The sequence below is a fragment of the Sciurus carolinensis genome, chromosome 12, assembly GCF_902686445.1.
Source record: "Sciurus carolinensis chromosome 12, mSciCar1.2, whole genome shotgun sequence".
NCBI lineage: Eukaryota > Metazoa > Chordata > Mammalia > Rodentia > Sciuridae > Sciurus > Sciurus carolinensis.
Genome location: NC_062224.1, coordinates 80,639,709 through 80,663,370, shown reverse-complemented (window position 1 = coordinate 80,663,370; position 23,662 = coordinate 80,639,709). Strand labels below are relative to the sequence as shown.

General features: G+C 38.7%; 1 protein-coding gene across 3 annotated transcripts in view; it reads left to right on the top strand.

Moving 5' to 3' along the window:
- The first annotated feature begins 8,793 nt into the window (after positions 1 to 8,793).
- Positions 8,794 to 23,662, top strand: part of LOC124961795 (complement receptor type 1-like) — an 82,534-nt gene continuing 67,665 nt past the window's right edge. The window contains exons 1-3 of one of the 3 annotated variants that reach the window (XM_047520792.1): positions 8,794 to 9,224; positions 19,438 to 19,617; positions 20,787 to 20,886. In XM_047520792.1, the coding sequence (XP_047376748.1) occupies positions 9,104 to 9,224; positions 19,438 to 19,617; positions 20,787 to 20,886 (401 nt within the window). In that variant the 5' untranslated portion in view covers positions 8,794 to 9,103. The remainder of the gene's footprint in view (positions 9,225 to 19,437; positions 19,618 to 20,786; positions 20,887 to 23,662) is intronic. The other 2 variants (XM_047520793.1, XM_047520794.1) reach the window with 2 other exon arrangements.

The following is a 23,662-nucleotide window of genomic DNA, read 5'->3' as shown; positions in this document are numbered from 1 at the left end:
TCATCAGAGAAATAAGGGGATGATTGTATAGAGTATGCAAGTTCATTGTGAAAAGTTTTTAAGCCAAGGAGCATCACAACCACCATACCTACTATGTTAAGAAGAAACTGTAGGAAGCCAAGGGTGAGCGTCAGGGTGCCAGTGAGAAGGCTACTGCAGTAACCCAAGGAAGAAATAGTGAGTGCCACCACTAGACTGCAGAGAAGAGTTCAGATTTCACATGCATTTTAAGAAAGTAACAATAGGATTTAATGACAATTTCTTTCAGGATAAGAGAGAGAGCGCAAGGTGTTGATGATAATGCCAGGGCTTCTTGGCCTAAACAACGGAAAGGACAGAGTTGCCATTAAGATGGTTGGGAATGTGAAGAGCAAGACTAGGGAGAAGACCAGGTGTTTCACCCTGGGGATGAGTCATCTAAATGAGCAGTGTACAAGCTGATGTACAAGTCTCTGTTGCAGGCAATTGGTCCAGGCTGGAGATACACATTTGGGCCTTGTCTGGGTACGGACATATGTGACAATGAGACTAAATAAGATCACCAATGGTCAGGGTGGTGAAAGAGGTTAGAGAAGAGAGAAAGCCCAGGTCCTGAGCCTTGGGTACTCCAACATGAGGAGGTATGGGTTGAGAAGGGACCAACAAAGGACGCAAGAAGCAGAAGCAACCCCTGCTACAGAAGAGCCTGAGTGTGCTCTTCTAGAAGTCAAGAAAAGAAAGAAGGAAGGAGGAGGGACCAACTCCACCACATGCTATGGATAGGTCAAAAAAGATGAGCAGTGGAAATTGACCATGGACTTTAGCAGCACAAAATTTATTAATGGACTCAACAAGAACAGTTTGGGCAGAAAGTCAGCAGGCAGAAGTATAACTGGTGTGACCTTATGAGAGAATGAAAGGAGAGCAATTGTAGATATAACTACATACAGCTCTTTCTAGGAGTTTTTCTATAAAGAAGACCAGATAAATGAAGTGACAGCAAGAGTAGAAAGAAGAGTAAGAAGTCAGGGGAAATATTTGTTTATGAATGGTTATGACACTGTTCTGTATATTGATGGGAATGATCTGGGGGACAATGACAGCAGGAAAGAGGGAAAAATTGCTGGAGCAGCATCTGGGTGCACTATAAGGAACAGGGTCTGCTGCTTGAGCAGAGAGGTGGGCCTGCGATGGCGAAGGCTTTGTCACAGAAGGGAAGGCAGAATAGACAGGTGCTGGTGAAGGCAAGTGGGAGGCATGATGGTGGACGCACGGGGGGAAGTTCCCTTTGATGATTGTTTTCTCAGTGAACAGAAAACAAATTGATCAGCTGACAGTGAGAGTGGAAAATATGCTAGAGATTAAGGAGAATGGAGAAGCCATTATATAGTGAACTAAAAGTTGAAGACTGAATGATAGGAATTACAGAAAGGTGAACAGGCACCATGAAGGATCCACCTGAGGCAGAAAATGGGGGTGAACACCAGAAGGTCTACTCTGCCTGGGCATTATGCTGAGAGTCTTCCATGCCTTACCTCATTGGGCTCTGAAAGACAGATATTATCCTCAGATAATACCAAGATGAAATAATATTCTAGATCAAAAAAAACAAGACTAAAATATTCTCTTGGCCAACCCCAAGAATTCAAGTTCCAAAGTGACTTCAATATGCTTTCTTCTGCATAATCTATGAGACATAAAATGAAGTCACCATCTCTGTCCTCTTGGAAATTACTTAATTAAGGAATATAATTCTTATGTATCATAGTGTCAGAATAAGTACTATAAGCAATGCACAGAAAAGCTGTGGTGTCAATGGAGGAAGAAAAGTTACTTACTGATAGGGAGTTTTAGAAAAAGGTAAGAGGAGAGCAGGAGACATCCTGCCAGGGAGATCTCTAAATCCAAAACGTGGGAGACCATAGTGAAGTCATTGTGTAAATATTTGTTGAACGAATGAATGAGAATGAGACAATTACTTCAATTTCTCCCTTATTTCATTATTCACATTTATCAACGTAAACATAGTTGTTATTTGTTCCAGATCGTGTTATCTGAAGAAGCACGTCTTATGGAATGATTCTTCGAACAGGCGTTAAAGGTTATAATTGAATGAAAATATTAACGCTCTCATTATTCGAATGTCAAGTTGCACTGCTGTCACCTACAGGAATGATCTATTTCAGTGTGCTTCATGACTTGGAATCCCATGGAACATTGATTGGAAAGACACCACTTGAACATCATCAAGTCTCTTTGTGTGATCTCAACATCAGTCAAATGATTTCATATAAGCTAATAACTTCCTATATGTACTTATTCCCAAGCAAATCAAAGAAAATTTGCTTGACATTAAAGATGGGAACTGAGGTTCACTGCCATGAGTCATGCAAGGATTTGCCAAAGACTCCCTGTGATCTTCCTAAAACCAGGCTGTGGCCATGAACAAGTTCATATGGTTCTAGAAGTGTCACCTTCTTATGAAGGTACTGAAAAGAGCCATCCTCACATCCTGAACCATTCTCTTTTTGTAACCAGCCTACTTACTGTTACCATATGCTTTGGGTTATAATGTGGCTTTAATTATTTAAGCCACATCTAGAGTATCTGCTGTGATTATGATGGACCTACCTTTTGGGGAATACTGGCTTTATTTTAATAGTAGCTTCCTTCTCTGATATGGTTAAATATTTCACTTTTATCCCCATTTGGTTTAAGTTTCTCTGATAGTACTATATACTCTTTGCCTTTCCATAATCACTGATTTCAATTTGCACAAGTTTTTTGAAATTATAGGAGTCAAGTTTTAATTTTAAAGATTTGATACATACTTCAAGCTTTGGATATTTCCTGAACATTTTTAATGTGTATATTAGTCATTCAAATAAACCATATTTGCAAAAAATCCAAAATTTGCTTGCCTTATATGATTTTGTTTTTTCTGGAATCAAAAAACTTTTTTTTTTTTTTTTTTTGTACCAGCAATTGAAATCAGGGGATTTTAACCACTGAACCACACCCCCAGCCCTTTTTGTATTTTATTTACAGACAGGGTCTCGCTGAGTTGCTGAGGCTGGCTTTGAACTCAAGATCCTCCTGCCTCAGCCTCCTGAGCCACTGGGATTACAGGTGTGCACCACAACACCTGGCTGGAATCAATAAACTATTGACATAACAGGCGTAGTTAGGTCTTGAATTACAGTCACAGTCCTAGTTCATGGTTTAAGCTATTCATTCTGGATCCTACCACTTGATCATTTTAGCAAAACTCTCAATCCACAAATTCAACTTCCTCACCACCATGCCTTCTCTCATATTTATCCAACCCAGCTCTCCTCTTCCATCACACCCTCACTCTAACTGTTCTGTGTTCCAGCATTTAAACAATAGTGACACAAAACCCTGCTCGCCAGTGACCACAAATTTCCTCTTTCCCACTTTTTCCTAGATGAGATATGCAGTTCAGTATATTTTTCGTTATTTTTTAAAGGTTTTGTTAAAAAAATACACATATTTAACAAGAAATTGACCATCTTAGCCATTTTTAAAAGTACAGTTTTGTAGGATTAAATGTATTCACATTATTGTGCAATAAATCACAAGAATTTTTTATTTTGTGAAACTGACAATCTATATCCCTAAACCATTCCTCTGGGAATGGGAATCTTCTAGTAACTCACAGTGGGTACCATTTTTATTTCCCCACAGTATCTGTTCACTCACCTCAAATCATCCATTCTACCTTCAACCCTCCTTCCTTCTCTTAGAAGGTCATGGACACATCATATCCCATTCCCTTCTTCCCTAGCCCCTGGCCACACCATTCCACTTTTTGATTTCTATGAATCTGACTACTTTAGAAACCTCATGCAAGTAGAATCACACAGTTTGTCCTTTTGTGACTGTCTTATTTCACGTAGCATGGTGTCCTCAATGTTCATCCTTGCTATACCATGTGACAGGATTTCCTTCTTTTTCTAAGGTTGATATTCTGTTACACATTGTGTTAGCTTTATGTCACTATGATAAAATACTAAGGATAAACAATTTAATGAGGGAAGGTTTATTTGGACTCATGGTTTCAGAGGTTACAGGCTATGGTCACTTGACCCATTGTTTTGGTCATGGGGTGATACAGTATATCATGGTGACATTATGGTAGAGGAGATCTATTCACCTTCCCTCATCATGGCCACGAAGCAGAGAAAGAGGGAGGGAGAGAGAGAGAGAAAGAGTCTAGGGTCCCAATATCCCTTTAAGGACACATCCCCCCAATGGTCTAACTGCCTTCCACTCTTAAAGGTTCCACCACCTCCCAATAGCACACCAGCCTTTAACACTTGGGCCTTGGGGGTTACTTCCAAACCATAGCACATGTACATACCACACCTTGTTTATCCATCTATCCATTGGTGGATACTTGGAGGTGTGGTTTCTGCCTCTTGGCTCTTGTGAAATGTGTTATTATGAACATGGTTGCAAACATCCATTCAGATATTTCTTTCAAGTCTTTTGGATACATACACAGAAGTGGGGCACTGTTAAGCATCTTCTAGTAACTCACAGTGGGTACCATTTTTATTTCCCCACAGTATCTGTTCGCTCACCTCAAATCATCCATTCTACCTTCAACCCTCCTTCCTTCTCTTAGCAGGTCATGGACATATCAGAGGGCAATTATCTTGACTTCCTTTGCCTCCACCTCACTCACCCTCATTCTCATTTCCAACCACCACTTTTAACAAGCTGTATTGTTCTTTTCTCACCACATCCTTCCTCTTCTAGAACATTGCTCCATTGGTTATATTCTCTCCCCCCACTGACTCCTCCTTCCCACCTACAGGCCTCCTCAAGCCCAGAACCATTAAGTTGCAAGTGAGAGCAATTCATCTCTTCCTGCCTTAGGTTAAAAAAAAAAAAAAAAAAAGTTTATTATATGACAAAACAGAAAAGACCCAGGGTATGGTTGGCTTTTGTAAATAGGAATTAAATATTCAAATCATGTCCTCAAGTATCAGTCTTATATCCCTTTCTGCATTCCCTTACTAGTTTTATTCTCTGGCTGATGTTTCCTAAAAGCTGGCAAACTATTTGATGACAATGCCAAAGTCACAGTCCACTAGCTTTGCATTCCAGTACAAAAGAACTTCTCTTGCAAACAAATTCTTCAAAAGTCCATTCAATAGTTCTGATTTACCCAAATAGTGTTACAGGCCTCCAAATGAACCAATTACTAGAACCTCAGTTGTCCACCTAGCTTTGGAGATTTGAGTAAGATAAACCTATCTCAGTGGTTCTCAAATGAGGCCATTTCCTCCCTAAGGGACACTTGGCAGTGTCTGGAGACATTTTTGGTTGTTATAATTGGAGCATGGGGGGTGCTACTGGCATCTAGTGGATAGAGGCCAGAGATAAGACTAAGCATGCTATGACTCTCAGGACAGTCTCCCACAATAAAGATTTCCTGGTACAAATGTCAACAGTATTGTGGTTGAGAACCCACAGTCTACCTGAAATACATGGAAGCAGGGGGGAAAGTGGATTTTCCAGTGGAAAAATAGGCGGGGGAGGTGATATTCCAGTGGAAGGAACCCATTTAAAGCAATAGATTCCACCATCCACCATTCCCTCCATTTGAAAACAAATCCCCTCCAAACTATCCATGTCTCTCTTTCAAGCTATTTTCTCTTTACCACTGAATTTTCTGAAACAATAGTTGACCTTAACTGTTTCAACCATTTCTGTCATTCATGTTCAATAAATATGGTGTTCAATAAAAATGGAAATCCTTCCATGTGCTAATTACTGTTTTAGGTCAATGGAATTCAGCAGTGATAATTGGCATGCCCTCATGCAGTTTTTATTCTAAAAGGAGAAACAGATAATAAGCAGATTGCCACATGGCAATAAAATGAAAAAAAAAATTAAATACTATTTTTTTGCATCTCTTTTATTAGAGCTTTATATTACACATAGCAGATGGAAAATTTTTTTGATTATGTAAGCAAAGAAAGAGGAAAGGATTTGGGGATGGATGTGTATTTCTAAATAGTGGCCAAGGAAGGCTCCATTGAGAAGGTCACATTTGAGGAAAATAAAAGAATAACCCAAAGAGTTGAGGAGATGGCCATATAGGTAGACTCCTGGGCAAAGAGCATTCCACACCAAAGGAACATAACTGAACAGATGATATACTCACTGCATTGGGAGACTAACTTATTATCATGCCAACAGTAAAGTCCAGTTCAAAGGAGGAACTGCAGGTGCTAGGGAGAAAGATGATCCCTGGAGTGAAGTCCTTGAGTAAGTAAGAGCAGACAGAACCTACCAGGTGAGTGCAGAAGTTGTCCTCAAATGAGGGAGTGAATAGTACAAATATACCACAGGTGATAACAAAGCTTTATAACAAATACAGGCATTTGAGAGAAGTGATGACAGAAGGTAGAAGAGTCTGAAAATTCTCCGATTGCTTACATTTTCTCAGTGATAAAAAGAAAGTCATAAACATAGATTAAGAATGAGGGAGGGGGCTGGGGATATAGCTCAGTTGGTATAGTGCTTGCTTTGCAAGCACAAGGCCCTGGGTTCAATCCCCAGCACCGCAAAAAGAAAAAAAAAAAAAAAAAAGAATGATGGAGGAAGTACCTTAATTCAATGTGAAAATAAAAAATAAAAATATGAAAAAGTCACTTAAGAAATTGGGAGAGTAATGAACTAAATAACAGTAGGAATACCAGGCAGAATTACAGAGACCCATTTGAAATGATTGTCATTAAAATAGCATGTGAGGTAAGGCTGAGGAATTGAGCTTTCCCTTCTTCCTTTCTCAGTAGCCTACTAGAATCTGGCCTATTCCATTACTCTGTTGAAAATATCTTGAAAGGACAATAACAGATCCTTGAAAATGGTATTGGTTGCAATAAAAAGGAAGTATGATAAAATGATATGATCAAAGCAGATATTACTTACAGTAGAATCTTGGAGGACAGTCTAATGAAAACTAATGAAAAATAAGAATCTAGGGCTTTAGAACACTACCATTTCTCCATTAGTGAGGGGAGGTGAGACTTGGAAGAGAGGGACTGATGAGTGAGGCAGTATTCTGGAATGTTTCTATAAGCCAAGGCTGCACATCCTAGTGACACAGCCTTGCTGGGTCATGTTTCCATTAGTGAAGCTGCATCTACTAGAAAATAGTCTTCCACCCTGAGCATCTTGACTTCACAACAAATCCATCACACTTATGGATGGAAGAGATAAAAGCTAATGCATTTACTGAAGTATCTGCTACAACACCTTTTCAACCCTCACTCACGCCCCACTCCACAGGAATTGCTCCACATAACTCATTCCAAGTCCAGTGTTAGAGACAACTGACCCATGTTTCACTTCATGAGTAAATTCAGGGTTCTGGTCCTAGGTACTACAGACCTCCAACGACTCATGATTGGAATTGTATTTTAATATGTTTGGCTTTCTGTATAATCCTTTGTACCTTTTTTGCATTAAAAATAGTTCTAAGAAGAGATCCATAAATCCATAAGTTTGACCAGACAAGCAAAGATGTATACAGGGTATCCAAAGATGTTAAGAACTCCTGCATGTAAGAGATTCCTTTGTTTCTATTCTGATCTTCTTTCTGGTTTTTCTACATGTTCCCCTTGACTGTCTCCTCAATTCCTGTGATTCTGACCATCTTCCATCCCTTCCCTTGTTCAAAAGTCCTCTTGTGCTTTTCTGGAAGTCCGGTCTCATAATCAACACATTACCTATAGTCCCAATCTTTTTCTGAACAGTCCCACACCTGGCCTTCGCTAAACCTCTAAACTCCAGTTGCAAGCCCAAGTCCTTTCAAGATTAAAAAAAAAAAAAAAAAAAAAAAAACTTTGATATGCTCCCCTCCCATTAGTTCAAATGAGTCTTACAGGGCTAAAACCAAGGCGTTGCCAGAACTGGTGCCTCTTCAAGGGAGAATCTGTTTCTTGCCTCTTCCAACTTCTGGCATCCCTTGGTCTGTGACAAGAACACTCTGATCTCTGCTTTCATCATCAACTCCTCCTGCTCTGATCTGCCACCTTCTTTTTATAAGGATCCCTGTGATTACATCAAGCCCAAAAGGCCAATTAGGGATAATCCCTCAACTCAACATCGTTGATTTAATCACATCTGCAAAGTCCCTTTTGCCATGTAAGGTAACACAGATTCTCCCTCTTGGAATGTGAACATCTTTGGGGGTCAACATTATTCAACCTATCACACACCCTCATTTCCCTCATCCTTGAATTCTTAACCCTCTGCACTAAATTTGTCCTTCTATTTTTCTTATTTCATTTCAAACTTCATTCATTTCTAATCCTGAGGCTGACTTGATACTTTTCTTTATTTCACCACTATCTTTAATAAAGGAAGTAAAAAAAAAAAAGACCTCCAGTGCATAAAATCCTGTTCATTTCGTCTCCGAGATCTTTGTTAATTCTTCACCTAACAACGCAGTCACAGTCTCACTTGGATGGTGGCAAAGCCTCCTTACCCGTCTCCTGCATTCACTATTGCCTTTTTCTAATCTAGACTCCATACTATACACAGAATTATATTTTTAAAATGCAAACCTGATTAAGTCACTCTTTAAAATAAAAATATTTCAATGGCACAGCATATCTGAATTCACCATAAAAAAATCGATTGTTCATATTTCCAGTACACTACACACCCGTTGCGATTGTTCTTGAAACACAGAGAGCAGGCATTTCCTTAGCCGACCCACCCACACGGATTCTTGCAAAGGCGAAAAGTCGTGCAGGCGTGTATGCTGACCGAGCTGCGACAAACTCCTGCCTTTGTCTGGAACCGCAGGTCATCCCACGTAAAATACAACAGGGAGCGGAATCGTCAGATCTTGATCTTGCACCTGGGGCCCTAAGGTAGCGAAACTCATCAAAAATAATGCGGAGTAAACAAGACCTCGCCCAATAAGGGGAAGCTGTGGTCAAAAGCTTTTTGTCCCGGAACCCTCTGCCCTCCCCGGACCCTGGACGTGGAGCCCAACAATAGGTGTCTCTCGGTTGCTGCGCTTCTCTTCATTTTCTTCGAGATCTCATCCGGTTTCTAGATCTACCTGGGGAGAATGGGGGCCTCTTCTCCAAGGATCCCAGCGCCTGTGGGGCCCCCAGCACCCGCTCTGGCTCTCTGCTGCGGAGGAGCCCCGTTGGCGGTCCTGATGCTGCTCGCGCTGCCGGCGGCCCGGGGTGAGATGCTGGTGGGCACGGGTAGGCGCTGGGGGGCGAGGTAGCCCTGCGGCCGCAGGAACACGCGCCTGGCTGCTCTGGACGCGGGGTCCAAGGCGTGGCTGCAAGTGAGCTTAGCGCAGGGTGAGTCTGTGCACCGGAGCCTCTCCTTGCCTTTGGGTTAGAGAGGAGATCTCACTCGCTGGGAGTTGTGTGGCACCGAGAGCAGAGGAGGGCTGGAATGCTCAACCCATACTGCACGTAATTCTTTGCCTTTGTGTATAGAATCTGGACTGGCAATAGTAAATTGTGGCATCGATCGTAGGGAAAGAAAGGAGGGTTGGAAATTCTACAAACCTGGGTTCAAGTCCTAGAAACTTAATTGTGAGCAAAGGTAATAGAGCAATTTGAATCTGGTTCCTCCTATGTAAATGGGAATTTTGATATCTCTCCATCATGGTGTTGCTACTTAAATGGCACGAAGTGCGTCAGGTGTCTAACAGAGTACTTGCCACTTGATCCTTTCTATCCGCCAATCATTATCTCTGCACTTGGCTTGCCAAGAGTGTTAAGGCAAACAGTCCTAGGAGTACAGTAATCACCTGAAAACTACCCTGCATTATTGGACTGTACTTACATCCTCACCCCCAATCATCACATTATCAACACAAATTTAATTGAGCACCTAATTTAAGAAAGATCCTCCCATGCCAGGCACTTGAGGTTAGAAAAGCAAGTGAGCTCAAGGATGCACAATGTCACTGGTTGCAGATAGAAGGGACAGCAGAGAAGAGTACATGTGGCATTTTTGTGATGTGTAGGCACAAAATAAAGCCTATTTTAACTACGTGGAGATTCTGAGGCCCCATCTTCTCTTCCTTCCTCTTAAACTTCAAGTAGATAAACATCTTCAATTATAACCCTTCTCTACTATTTGTGTCCTCCCCAGAAGTCTTCTTGGTTGTTTTGACTCATTAGCAAGGGTTAAAGTGACGGTCTTGTCTATTTTTATCCAGCATCCTCCTGACAACTCAGGGTCTGCTCTTCCCCACCACTAAATATTTTGCATTCATTATTTGATCGTTCCTTCTCTTCTGACACTGAGGAGAAAAGAAAACCAAGTTTCCAGAAAAGACATGGTTAACATTTTATCTCCCTAGACATCAAAACGTAACTTTTCAGATGAACAGATGTGATAAAATTTGAAATTGTGCTTTTAATAGTATACCAAATTAAATTCAGGAATATGTTGTCTATGCATAGAAATTTTTGTGGTCTTAGTATCTATCTGCCCCCTTCTTACTGGAATGTTATCATAGTTTGCTTACACTCAAGTTTCTGGCAAGGGAAGGGGAAAAGAAATCATTTTGAAATACACCAGATCCTTCTGCTGTTCTTAAAGTCTACCCACAAGAGAAACTGAAAAGAGTCTAACCTGCTAGAGTTTTATCAGAACCTGACAGACTTCCAAGAAGGAAAATATCTATTAAGTTACCACTAAAGCAATCCTGAACACTATTAATTAAAAAGAAAATATTTACTGAGGCTATCATAATAACCTCCAAAGGTGGCACCCTAAATTAAACTATCTAGTAATTTGGTTGCCAAAGTAATTTAGCAGTACTTTGGAATTTAAAAGAAGTATAAGAAAGAGTTCTGCCTCTAAGGTGTATGTATATAGAAGTTGGTCTGGTTTTTCCAGCTTCTGCTAATTCCCAGCTGGGACATTAAACCCAACACATCAATTAACAACCCTAACCTTAGTATCCATATGTATAAAAGGAACATAACTGACATAAGGCTGAGAGGGTCATTGTGAGACTCAGATGAAACAGTGCATGTGACAGTGTTCTGTAACCTGACAATCCTCATGCAGATCTGAGAATCCATCTAAGAAGTCACACAAGAGATCCTAAAAAGTACAGGATAACTAACAAGGGAGTGTTCTGAGCTCCAGTGTCAGAAAAGGCTAGGAAGCAGCAGCTTGGCTTTAGCAGTACTTAAAGAACAAATCTGACAACAGGTTATACAAGATGATCCCTGGGAGTATTTATTTTTATATAAAAATAGCAGAGGAATTCGGATTATTTTATTATTATAGGTACTCACGATATTAATTCTAGGCAAGACAGACTTCAAACCAAGGAAAATGATGAACAATAAAATGAGGAACAATAAAAGGATCAGTTCTCCAAGAAGACCTAACAATCCTTACAATGTACGTGCCTAACAACAGACTGTCAAAATTCATGAAGCAAAACCTGACAGAACTGTGAGCAGGAATAATTGAATCCACTATTATAGCTGGAGACTTCAACACCCTGTCAGAAATGGGCAGCTGCAGCAGGCAGAAAAATCGATAAGGACATGATTGAATTCCACAGCACCATCAGTCAACTGTATGCAGTTAGCAATTATGGACCACTTCATCCAACGACAGCGCAATGCACATTTTTCTCAAGTTCACACGGACCATTCATGGAGATAAACCATATTCAGGACCACAAAAGTAGCACTGTAGTTAAGAGTTAAGGTACTGTTTAATACAGGGCGGGCTCTGGCGCCCTCTCCTGGTCTTCCTCTTGGGTCTTGTTCTGTTATCCCTGCTAAGTTTAGATGTGGAGTAGGAGATTCCAGTTTGCTTTCTATGCCTTGTGATTTCAGTTTTCATATGTTTAGATAGGTGGATTTATAGTTTATATTATTAATTTTTTTCTAAAATAGACTTCACATGTTAACAAGTAACTTTAAAAATGTCCTGCACAGAAACACCAGGTAAAGATAATTCTAACAAGGCCAACTCCAGCGAATAAAACGACAGAGAAAACAGTCCCCCTTCCCATCCTCAAAGACACACATATACACAGGATTTTTGTGAAAGGCATTAAGAGCAAGAGACACCAACTGCCCAACCACAATGGACAAAGATCCACAAAACCAAAAACTTTAGAAAGTGTCATGAAGACTCGTTGAAAAGTAGCTTTACATACACTATTAACAGAAATGAACTGTGATGATATTTTGCCCGTTATGTTGCTATTTAATGATTGGACTAACTCATGATTAACAAAGCATTTAAAATGTCTATTCCATCTGTATCATATTTCTTTAAAGTTTTCTATTTAATTTATATAATGTATACTTCATAAATTTGGGTTTTCTTTTAAAAAGCCCATGCTCTTTTTTAACTTTTTAAAGCAAAACCTTTTTAGTTTCCTTCACTAAATAATAGGATATGCAGAGTAGGATTAGAGTGTACCCCAGGTTGACAGCTTATATTGGAGTGAAGACACAGAAGTGACAATGAGTTAATTGTGCTTATAGCACAAGGTAAGTCAACCTGCCTTGGGTGGAAGGTTTGAATCAGGAATATTTGAAAGTGGGCTGAGTCATCCAAGACAAAAACAAAATGAGATACCAATATACACCCATGAGAATGACTAAAATTAAGAAGACTGTACCAAATTTTTGCAATAAGTGAAGTAAGTGCATTACTAGCCACTGTTCATTGGCAGATAAAGGAGTACAGCCATTTTGGAAAGAAACACTTAGACACACACCCGTCATGTGACTCTGCATTTTCCTCCTAGGTTTTTACCTAAGAGAAATGAAAACTGTGTGTCCACATGGACGTCTATGTGGATTTCATAGCGGTTTTACTTATAATTGCCAATTACAGGAAACAATAAAAATGTCCTTCAGTAAGTGAGTGGATAAACTAAATTGTTACATTTATTTATATAATGGAACATTTCTCAGCAAGAAAAGGAAATAATGTTTATACATGCAACAGCCTGGATGAATCTCAAGATGATATGTGTGAAAGCTGGATTAAAGTAAAACAAAATCTGAGTTGTCAAGATTATATGCAGTTCTAGAAAATCAAACCAATCTGTAGTTAGAGGAAGCAGGTCAGAAGTTACCTGGAGAAAGAGGTGGAGAGCAGGGTGCTATGACACACACCTGTAATCCCAGCAACTCAGGAGGCTGAGTCATGAGGATCAAAGGCTGAAGACCAGCCTCAACGACTTAGCAAGACTCTGTCTCAAACTAAAAAATAAAAAGGGCTGGGGATCTAGCTCAGTGGTAAAGTGCCTCTGGGTTTAATCCCCCCCCCCAAAAAAAAAAAGAAAGAGAGAGAGAGAGAGAAGGAGGTGGAGGGATGGATGAATTTCTAAGGGACATGAGGGAACTCTGTAGGGTGGAGGATGTGGTAGAAATATTTGTTCTCTTGATTTTGGTGATAATTTCATGATGCATCTATATGTCAAGTCATCAAATTGATGAGTACACTTACTCATCAATTATTTTATTTGGTATGTCTTAATAAAGGTCTAAAATATTTAAATTATGGCAAGTCTTGAGTTTAGGCAATGCATATTAATATATTTATCATAGGAAGTAGCCATAATTTGAGGGATTAGTAAAAAGGAAGAAACAGAAAGTAGAGCAATCTATCTCTGTTGAAGGTGCATATGTACCTTTTCAGTAGGGCTGTTATGAAAGTTTCTGGGGGTTTTTTTTGGGGGGGAGGGATAGCAAGGATTGAATTTAGGGACACTCAACCACTGAGCCACTTCCCCAGCCCTATTTTGTATTTTATTTAGAGACACTGAGTTGCTTAGTGCCTCACTTTTGCTGAGACTGGCTTTGAACTCACGATCCTCCTGTCTCAGCCTCCTGAGCTGCTGGGATTACAGGCATGTGCCACCGTGCCTGGCAAGTTACCATTTTTATTATCCCATATATTATTCATATGTGCAACTCAGGTAAAAGGTTTAGGTAATTAAATAAAAAGAACAGTGTTCCAAAAAAAGTTGATGCAGTTTGCTGTGGCACTTCAGGGTTCTTTCCTGCCACTTCCTGGGGGTTTTTCTTTGCCATTCAGCTTCACTCACTCACACTTTTGGCACCAGCGGCTGCCCTTGGAATTTCTTCCCTTGTCTAGCATCCGTGGATGAAACCAAGATCAACACTACTTTCATCCTGCATGTCAATTAGAGAAAAGACGAAAGCCCAGTAATTTAAATCACAGGAATTGGTTTTCACTCAGTGGTTTATAACTGTTTCTCACCTTGGTTTTCTCAGGAATTGTTTTTCACTTGGTGGTTTTTGAGTTTTCTTTTAACTGTTTATCACAGTGATTCTTAATGTGCTGTTATCTAACAAATCATCTGTGAAGTTTTACCAATCTAAACTTCAGGGCTGGGCTGGGGAGATAGCTCAGCTGGTAGAGTGCTTGCCTCCCAAGCACAAAGCACTGAGTTCAATCCCCAGTAAAAAAAAAAAAAAAAAAAAAAGATAAACTTCAGGGCTCTAACCTCAACCCAGTGGATCAGGGCTTCTAGCGGTGTAGTCTGGACTCTTGATGACATTTTAAGTTTTATAGGCAAGTCATCATTTATTAGTTCATTGCAACAAACATACACTGAGTGCTTATAATCAGGTGCTGAGCACATGCACAAGATAGAGGAACAAAAGGCATATGGTCTCTTGCCCTCCTGTTATCCGTCTCTAATGTCTATGGAGAGAAATAAACACTTTTGAAAGCACACCAATTGAAAAAGCACAATAAAGTATTATTGATATAATAGGCAATGAAAAAGGTCTGAGTACAGAACTATGGGGTAGAGTAGAGTGAGTAGTTTAGATTCCAAACTTCTGAGAGGATCATGGGAGGCTCTGATAAGGAAGTGGCACTTTTGCAGAGACCTGGAGGAACAGCAGAGGTTAGAATGAAAAGCATCTCACAGGGAAGGACCATGATAGGGAAAGAAGTAGGCTTCAGGAAACAAAGGGAAAGGGCTACCACACAGTGCGAGGACAGCAGGGTGGAAGAGAAGAAGAAACAAAGGCACCTTGGTCTAACCACTGCTGGTTTCATACAGAGAACGTGTGTGATGACACATGCAGGCTGTCTAGCGGTGGGTAAAAATCACTAAGGCATCTGAGCTTCTCGAAACATCCTCTTTGCTTAAGTAGGGAGTGCAGACTCGGCCCACAATTCTGATTAAAGCCATCATCAACAGGAAAAAGCAACTTGAGGAATTCTTGTGTCTATCATTGGGCCTGTAGGAATCATAATACAGCATGGGAGGAGCAGACAGCGTGTCTTAGGCAGACGCTTCACCCCTGTGCCACATTCCCAGCCCTTTTTATTCATATTTGATTTTGAGACAGGGTCTTGTTAAGTTGCTGAGGCTAGCCTCAAACTTGCAATCCTCCTGCCTCAGCTTCTGGAACCACTGGGATCACAGGCATGCACCACTGTGCCTGGTGAAAATAAACACTTGGAAACAAAACATGCCTGCTTTAGCATGAAAATCTGTTATCATTCTCCATTTTCTATGAATAATAATACATTTATCAAGGGCCTTTTTAGGAGCCAGCCTCAGTAACACTACTAAAGGCGCAGTAAATACTACCTTTGATCCTCCCAGCAAAAATGCGAGGTAAATATCATCATCCCTATTAAGACCATCAACTAAGGCCCTGAAAAATCAAGCAACTTGTCTAAGACCTCATAGCTAGAAAGTAGGACACATTGGTTCAAAGCTGGGCCTCTGTGAATGTGAAGGTTTTTGTTTTTTTGGTTTTTTGGGGGTTTTTTGTTCTTTTTAGTTATACATAGCATTAGGATTTATTTTGACATAATTATAAAAGCATGCAATATAATTTGCTCTAATTCAGTCCCCAGTACTACCCTTCCCTTCCTTTTCTCCCTTTTCCCATTCCCTTCTCCCTATTCTACTGATCTTTCTATTTACTTTAAATTTTTTAAATTAGTTCCTTGTTGATTTACCTAATGGTGAGATTCACTGTGTTATATTCATCAATGCACATAGGAAAGTTAGATCAGATTCATTCCACTGTTCTTTCCTTATCCCATCTCTCCTCCCTCCACCTTAATCCCTTTTCTTCTACTTCACTCACCTTTCTTCTATTTTGATGGAATCCCACACCCCTTTTTTCTTTCCTTTTCCCTGATTTTGAACTAGTTTCTACATATCAGCTTTCTAGGTCTGGCCTATTTCACTAGCGTGATAGTCTTCAGTTCCATCCATTTACTGAAAAAGTCATCATTTTATTCTTCTTTGTGGCTTAGTAATATTCCATTGTGTATATGTCATATTTTCTTTATCAATTCATCTGTTGAAGAGAACCTAGGTTGGTTTCATAGCTTGGCTATTGTGACTTGTGCTACTATAAACCTTGATATGGCTGCATCCCTATAGTATACTGATATTAGGTCTTTGGGATATATACCATGAAGTGGGATAGGGTCACATGGTGGTTCCATTCTTAGTTTTTTTTTTTTTTTTTTTTTTTGAGGAATCTCCTCCATTCTGCTTTCCAGAGTGGTTGCACTAATTTGCACTTCCATCAACAATGTATCAATGTACCTTCTTCCCCACATCCTCACCTACACCTACTATTATTTATATTTTTGATCATCCCCATTCTGACTGGAGTGAGATGAAATCTCAAGGTAGTTTTGATTTGGGATGCAAAGTTTTTAACACTGTATTTCTTGCAATAGTTTCCTGTTGGTACAATAACAAAATACCACAAACTTTATGACATAAAACAACAGAAATTTGCCATCTTACAATTTTGAAAGCCTCAGCAGACTCATGGGACACTTTGGAAGATTTTAAATTTTCAGTGGCAACAGAAGTTCTTGACATCTCTTGGACACTGTGTAAACCACAAACTCCTGGCCTAATGTAGCTCCTGGTTTCAACATTAGATCCGTCATACTAGGTTCCTCTTGATGACGTCAGATCTTTGTAAAGCTTGGTTCTTAGCAATTGGTGTGTTAAAGAAAGGGTACCCCTTGAAAATCAATGGGAAATGGGAAATGAAGCCACAGTTTCCAATCTGATTCCAAGGTTTGAGATGTTGTGCAGTGCCCAACATCCCATTATCAAATGATGGTGATGGTCATGAGACTTAAGTTGCTTGAACATACTTATTTACTAAAGAGTACTTTATGTATTTCTTTTAAATTAGGAATGTCATGAAAAATTTATGGAGACTCTGAAGTCTCTGGAAACTAAGAAAGTTTGAGAACCTCTGTCATAATGAATTAACAGTAAAAACTACACGATCTGAATAAGACACAGAATACATGTTCCCATACAAAATGACTGAAACCAAAATAAAACTTGTTCAGTAAATGTGACATTATGACAATCTTATCTTTAAATTTTCATTATGTGTTTACATTTAAAATAATGATTGATATATTAGGTATTAAAATTTACCATTTTATCATTTTTTGAATGTCTCAAATAAACTAGACAAGATTTATTACTAGAAATAGAGTTATTTTATTATGATGAAGGGTTGATCTTCAACAAAATATAGCAATTCAAGTTTTTATGACTAAAAAACCCTCAAAATATATGAAATAAAAGATGGACAAAATTAAAAGGAAAAATAGACAAATAAGTTGGATTTTTTTGGTACCAGGGATTGAACTCAAGGGTGCTTAATCACTGAACCACATCCCCAGTCTTTTTTTGGTATTTTATTTAGAGACAGGGTCTCACTGAGTTGCCTCAGTTGGCTTTGAACTTGTGATCTTCTGCCTCAGCCTCCCAAGCAGCTGGGATTACAGGCAAGTTAAAATATTTTAACACAACCTCTAGTACAGTAAGCAAATACCCCCACATCAGGAAGAATCTCAAAGATTTGAATAATTATGATTAAGAGATCAGACCTCACTGACATGCCCAAATTACTGGAACATTACTGCAGTACACACATTTTTTACAAGTTCATATGCTATAGTCACTTCAGCTGAACATGTTGAACCATAAAACAAGACTCAATTGCAAAAGTAGCTAACAAACACATGGTTTTAAAATTCCTCAAATGTTCATAAATTATGCAAAGCACTTACAAGCAAACCACCACTCAATGAAGAAATCACAACAGCAATTATCAAATATTTTGAACTGAAAAAAAGCAACACATTGAGATTTGTAGAATACAGTTAATTTACACTTAAAACAAAATTAATAGTCTGAAATGCTTATTTTAGAAACTATTATAAACTGAAATTTTTCAAATTCTCAATAACCATTTCAAGAAATCTAAAAAAAAAAAAAAAGCAAATAAACTCAAAGAAAATAGCAGTAAAATTAAGATAAGAGCAGAATCAATAACACCAAAATTAGTTCTTTGAAGATTAATAGAAATAACAGCTGGCTTCCATCTACCCTTCGTAATTCAAATTAATTAGTGAGAGTGGTAGGAAAAGAAATTAAAGCTTCAAAATTTTTTAATTAAATGAAAACAGAAAAATTTGGATTGAATTAAAACTTAAAAAAAATCTAAAGTAAAATGATAATATTTTTTCCAACAGATATTTCTTCCTGATTATTTGTTGTTTGATTCTAAATGACATTTTTATTACCATGACTTAATCTGGTAGGCCTTAAGGGGAGGTAGTTAAGCCTAGTATTTAACTCAGAACATATATTAGAAAATAAATGCTTTCACACAGTAGAATGAATGGGACATAACTCTCCTAGGTACATAGATGAACACGCAACCAGTGTAACTCCTCGTCATGTACAACCACAAGAATGGGATCCTAATTAGAAAAAGTTATAGTCCATGTATGTATGATGTCAAAATATACTCTACTGTCATGTATACTTACAAGAACAAAAAAAAAAATTATATATATATATATATATATATATATATATATATATGCTTTCACAAAGTGAAATACAGCTCCAGTGGGTGAGTTTTATCTATTTTCTCTTTGGCAATCAACTTTCAACATTGTCAACTCCTACTGAGGGCAATAGAGGGGTATTGTACTCCCACTGCATCTAGGGACCACCAAGAATGAGGATGGTTGGTGAAATGCATGAGGTACAGGATCAGAAAGATAAAGGAACTGGGCTGGATAAAGCCCAACTCAGGCACTTTCTGATTGGCTAAAACTTAAAGCTGGGCACTGCAATTTCTCTTTCCATGAGAGAATACACACACTGTTTGATTGCCTTCAAAGCAGCAGAGACTTTTTTAGTAGGCAGATACTGATAATTTTAAAAGTTCATTTCTAAGATGCCTACTAAAGAAATCAATCTTTTTGCCACTATAAAAGTGTTCTTTTTCTTCTATTACAACGATAAAGTATGTAAGCGAGAAAGAGGAAGTGGAGTAGAAGTTTCCTCACTAATTTTGATGTTGCTATGGTCTTGATCTCCAGGTCAATGCAAGCCCCCAGAGTTCTTTTCATTTGCCAAGGCTAAAAATCTAACTGATGAATCTGAGTTTCCCATTGGGACTTCTTTGAAGTATGAATGTCGCCCTGGTTATATCAAGAGACAGTTTTATATCACCTGCCAAGAAAACTCAGTCTGGACAAATGCTGAAAACATGTGTAAACGTGAGTAACTTAAATGGAAATTTCTTTGGGTCAGTCAAACATTGGCAAGGTCTGATTCAATTTGTTCAAATCTTGAAACTAAGACACATAGGACTTCATAACTTTGCCCAATGTATAGTACATATAAGTTATTCTTGTAGAGTGTGTCTCCTTACTACTTTGATTTCCTGACACCTCTATTGTAAGTTCATTTCATGAAAAATGATCATCACAAGACATGCAAGGGGTGGAGAATCCCTATTCACCAGGGGTTTCCTACTTTCACAACCAAAGCTAAGTAGTAATTGCTTATGAAGGAAAAAAAAGTGTACTGAATAACTAGGAGATGAGAAAATCCCAGGCTTTGAGGTCTGTATTACTCTGGTTGAATTACAGAGTGTAATACTTGGATAATAAATGAAGTGTACATGTTTCTGGAAGCCACAGTGTAGAGATGAGAAAGAATTGAAGTGGAGACCCTTTTGAAAGTGGTGCTTACATGGTGGCTGATCCTAAGGCAGTCTGATGAGTTTCCTCAAAGTGGCAAAATCTGTGAAATCATCATGATTACATTTGTTCCGCAGTCAGCTAAAGTCAGATTGGGACTTATTTTTAACGTTTTTATTAGTGCTTTAAAATTATATATAATGTGGGGTTCATTGTGACATATTCGTATATGCACACAACATCATTCATTCCCCAGTGCTTCCCCTTTCCCTTCCCACCTCCCTTCCCCTGCTTCCCCATCCTGTGCTCTTCTGTTTTTTTCTATTTATCAAGATGTAAATAGAACTGAAGTCAGCATACTTTGGGGACATGTGCATTCCACATGCATATTGCAGTGCAGTTCACAATAGCCCAGTTATGGATGGAACTGGAGAAAACCATGCTAAGTGAAATAGGCCAACTCAAAAAGTCAAGAGTCAAATACTTTCCCCTCATATGCAAAGCTAGAGAGCAAAAAGTAATAATAAAAGGGAGTATCTCATGAAAATAGTATGGAGATCAAGAGAGAAGAGGTAGGGGATCAAGGAGGAAGGACAAGGGGAGGGTAAGAGGAAGAACTGCAGAATAAAATTGATCAAGTTATGCTATATGCCTGTGTGGATATGCCATAGGTTGGGATTTTATATGCTAAAAAAGGTTCAGATTATTTTACCTGGCTCCAAAATTCTGTTTCCTTCCCATAGGTAAAACATGTAAAAATCCCTCAGAACCTGTGAATGGCATGGTGCATGTAGACTCAGACACACGATTTGGATCCAGAATTAATTATTCTTGTAATAAAGGGTGAGTTGGCAGCAATATCTCATAGTTCAAGAGTTCTGGAATAGCAAAACCTTCTAGACACACCCCAGAAAAAGCAACTTTCTGGTCTCAAAAGGCTTGGGCATGTATATTTATCTTCTGATTCAAATAAACCAAGATATGACCAGATTAAGGGGAAATGTGGATCCTTGATGGAAACCAGGGCAGTACATATGTTAGACAGCTTTCCATTACTATGATTAATTACCTGAGATAATCAACTTAAAAGGAGGAAAGGTTTATTTTGACTCATGGTTTCAGAGGTCTCAGTCCATGGTCACTTGGCTCCATCATTTGGGCCTGTGGTGGCACTGTATATCACGTTGGGGGAGGCGGTTTCACCTTATGGTGGTCAGGAAGCAAAGAGAGACACAGTAAGGAGCCAAATCCTAATATCCTAAAGGCACAACCCCACCCTGTGACCTAACTTCCCACAATGTCCCAACTCTTAAAGGTTCCAACATCTCATGCTAGCACCATGGACTGAGCACCAACCCTTCAACACATGGATGCTTAGGAGACATCAATAGCAACATACTAAGGAAAGAGACATTCACTTGGTGGGACCTTGTGGTTAATAACCCTAATCCAAAGTTATAATCCAATATTATTGGAAGAAAGGGAGAGAATAAATATGAATGGTAACAATGCTATTGACTTTTTAGGGCTGCCATAACATAGTGCCACACAATGTTTGCCTTAAAACAATGGAAATTTTTGGAGTTCTGTTCTGGAGATTAAAATCCAAAATCAAGATGTTAGTAGGACTGTGCTTCTTCTGAAGCCTCCAGGAGAGGAAACTTGCTTGCTTCTTCCAGTTTCCAGTAGCCATAGGCTTTTCTAGGCGTGGGCAGCATTGTGCCAGTTTCTATCTCTGACTATACATGTCCATCTTCCCTGTGTCTGTCTTCATGTGGAATTCTCCCCTCGTTGCATATTTATGTCTAATGTTCGGTCTTTTCATAAGGACACCAGTGTTGGATTAGGGCTCACTCTAAAGACCTTATCTTTTTTAAAAATTTGTACTTATTTATTTTCTATTTTTTCATACATGTATAGGGTAATAATGACTGTCCCAATCTACCATCCTTCCCATTCCCACACACCCCTCCCCTCCGTACAATCCAAAGTTCCTTCATTCTTTCCTACCCACCCCCCACTATGGATCAGCATCCCAGCATCCGCTTATCAGAGAAAACATTCAACCTTTGATTAAAGACCTTATCTTAACTCAATTACATCTGCAAAGACCCTATTTCCTAATGAAGTCACATTCACTGGAACTGAGGTCTCAATATCAACTTGTCATTTTGTGAATACAACTCAATCCATGAGAGAGTCCCCTTTGAAAATGTTACCCATCAAGTGATTACAGAGCATGATGCCACGGTTGGCTCTTCCCCCTGAATAACACACAGTGAAGGCACCACCTCAGCTCACCCTTAATGTTAGGTGAGTTAAGAATATGGGCGAAATTTGTCCTGCCACATGAGAACCAAAGAAAAAATAGGTAATTGGGCTCCAAAAATTTTTAAATGTTTGTTTTACCAAGGACACAATCAAGAAGGTGAAATAGAACCCACAAATAGTAAAAAATATTTGCAAATCATAGATCTTATAAGGATGTATTCATAATATGTAAAGAACTCTTAGAAATCTACAATGAAAGAAAAATAACTCAATTTTAAAATGAGCAAAAGACTGAGTAGACATATATATAAATAAACTAATATATATAAATAGACTGAAAAATATAAAAAGGTGATTAATGAATCTTCTTATGACCAGGCTTGGTGGAGCATGCCTGTAATTCCAGGAACACAGAAGGTTGAGGCAGGAGGTTATAAGTTCAAGACCAGCCACAGCAACTTAAAGAGGCCCTAAGCAACTTATTGAGACCCTGTCTCAAAATAAAAAATAAAAAGGGCTGGGGATAAGACGTGGTGGTCAAGCGTCCCTGGGTTCAATACCTGCTACCAAAAGAAGTGAAGGAGAAAAGGAAAGAAAAGAAAAGAATTGAAAAGAAAAAGAAAAAAAAAGAAGATGGGCTCACTGGTAGAGCACTTCCCTAGCATACATAAGACCCTGGGTTTGATCCCCAGCACTGAAAAAAAAAAAAAAAAAAAAAAGATTCAAATCAACAGTCTATGTACCTCAAAGAAATAGAAAAAAGAATAAAGTCCAAAGTCAGCAGATTGAAGGAAGTAAAAAATATTAGAGCAGAAAAAAATGAAACAGCAGTATACAAAATAGAAAAGAACAAAGAAACTAAGAATTAATTTTTAAAAAGATAAACCAAAAAACTATTAGCTGGACTAAGAAAAAAAGAAGACCCAAATAAAATTATAAGTGAAAGATGAAACATACTACTAATTTTACCAAACTACAATAGGTCATATGAGAGTACTCTGAATAAGTACATGCCAACAAATTGGATAACCTAAAAAAAATAGCTAAATTCCATTTTCTTACCAAAACTGAATCATGAAGTAATAGACAATCTGGACATACCCATACCAAGTAAGGTGTTTGAATTAGTAATCAAAATACCCAACCACGCAAAGCTTAGACTCTGATGGCTTTATTGGTGAATTCTACCAAACATTTAAAGAAGGAATTAACAGTACTTTTCACATTTTTCCAAAAAAATTGAAGATGGTGGAAATTTTCAAACTCATTTTATGAGGTTAGCATTACCTTAATACCAAAACCAGACAAGACACTACTTCAACAACAAGAAGAAATTACAGGTCTCTTT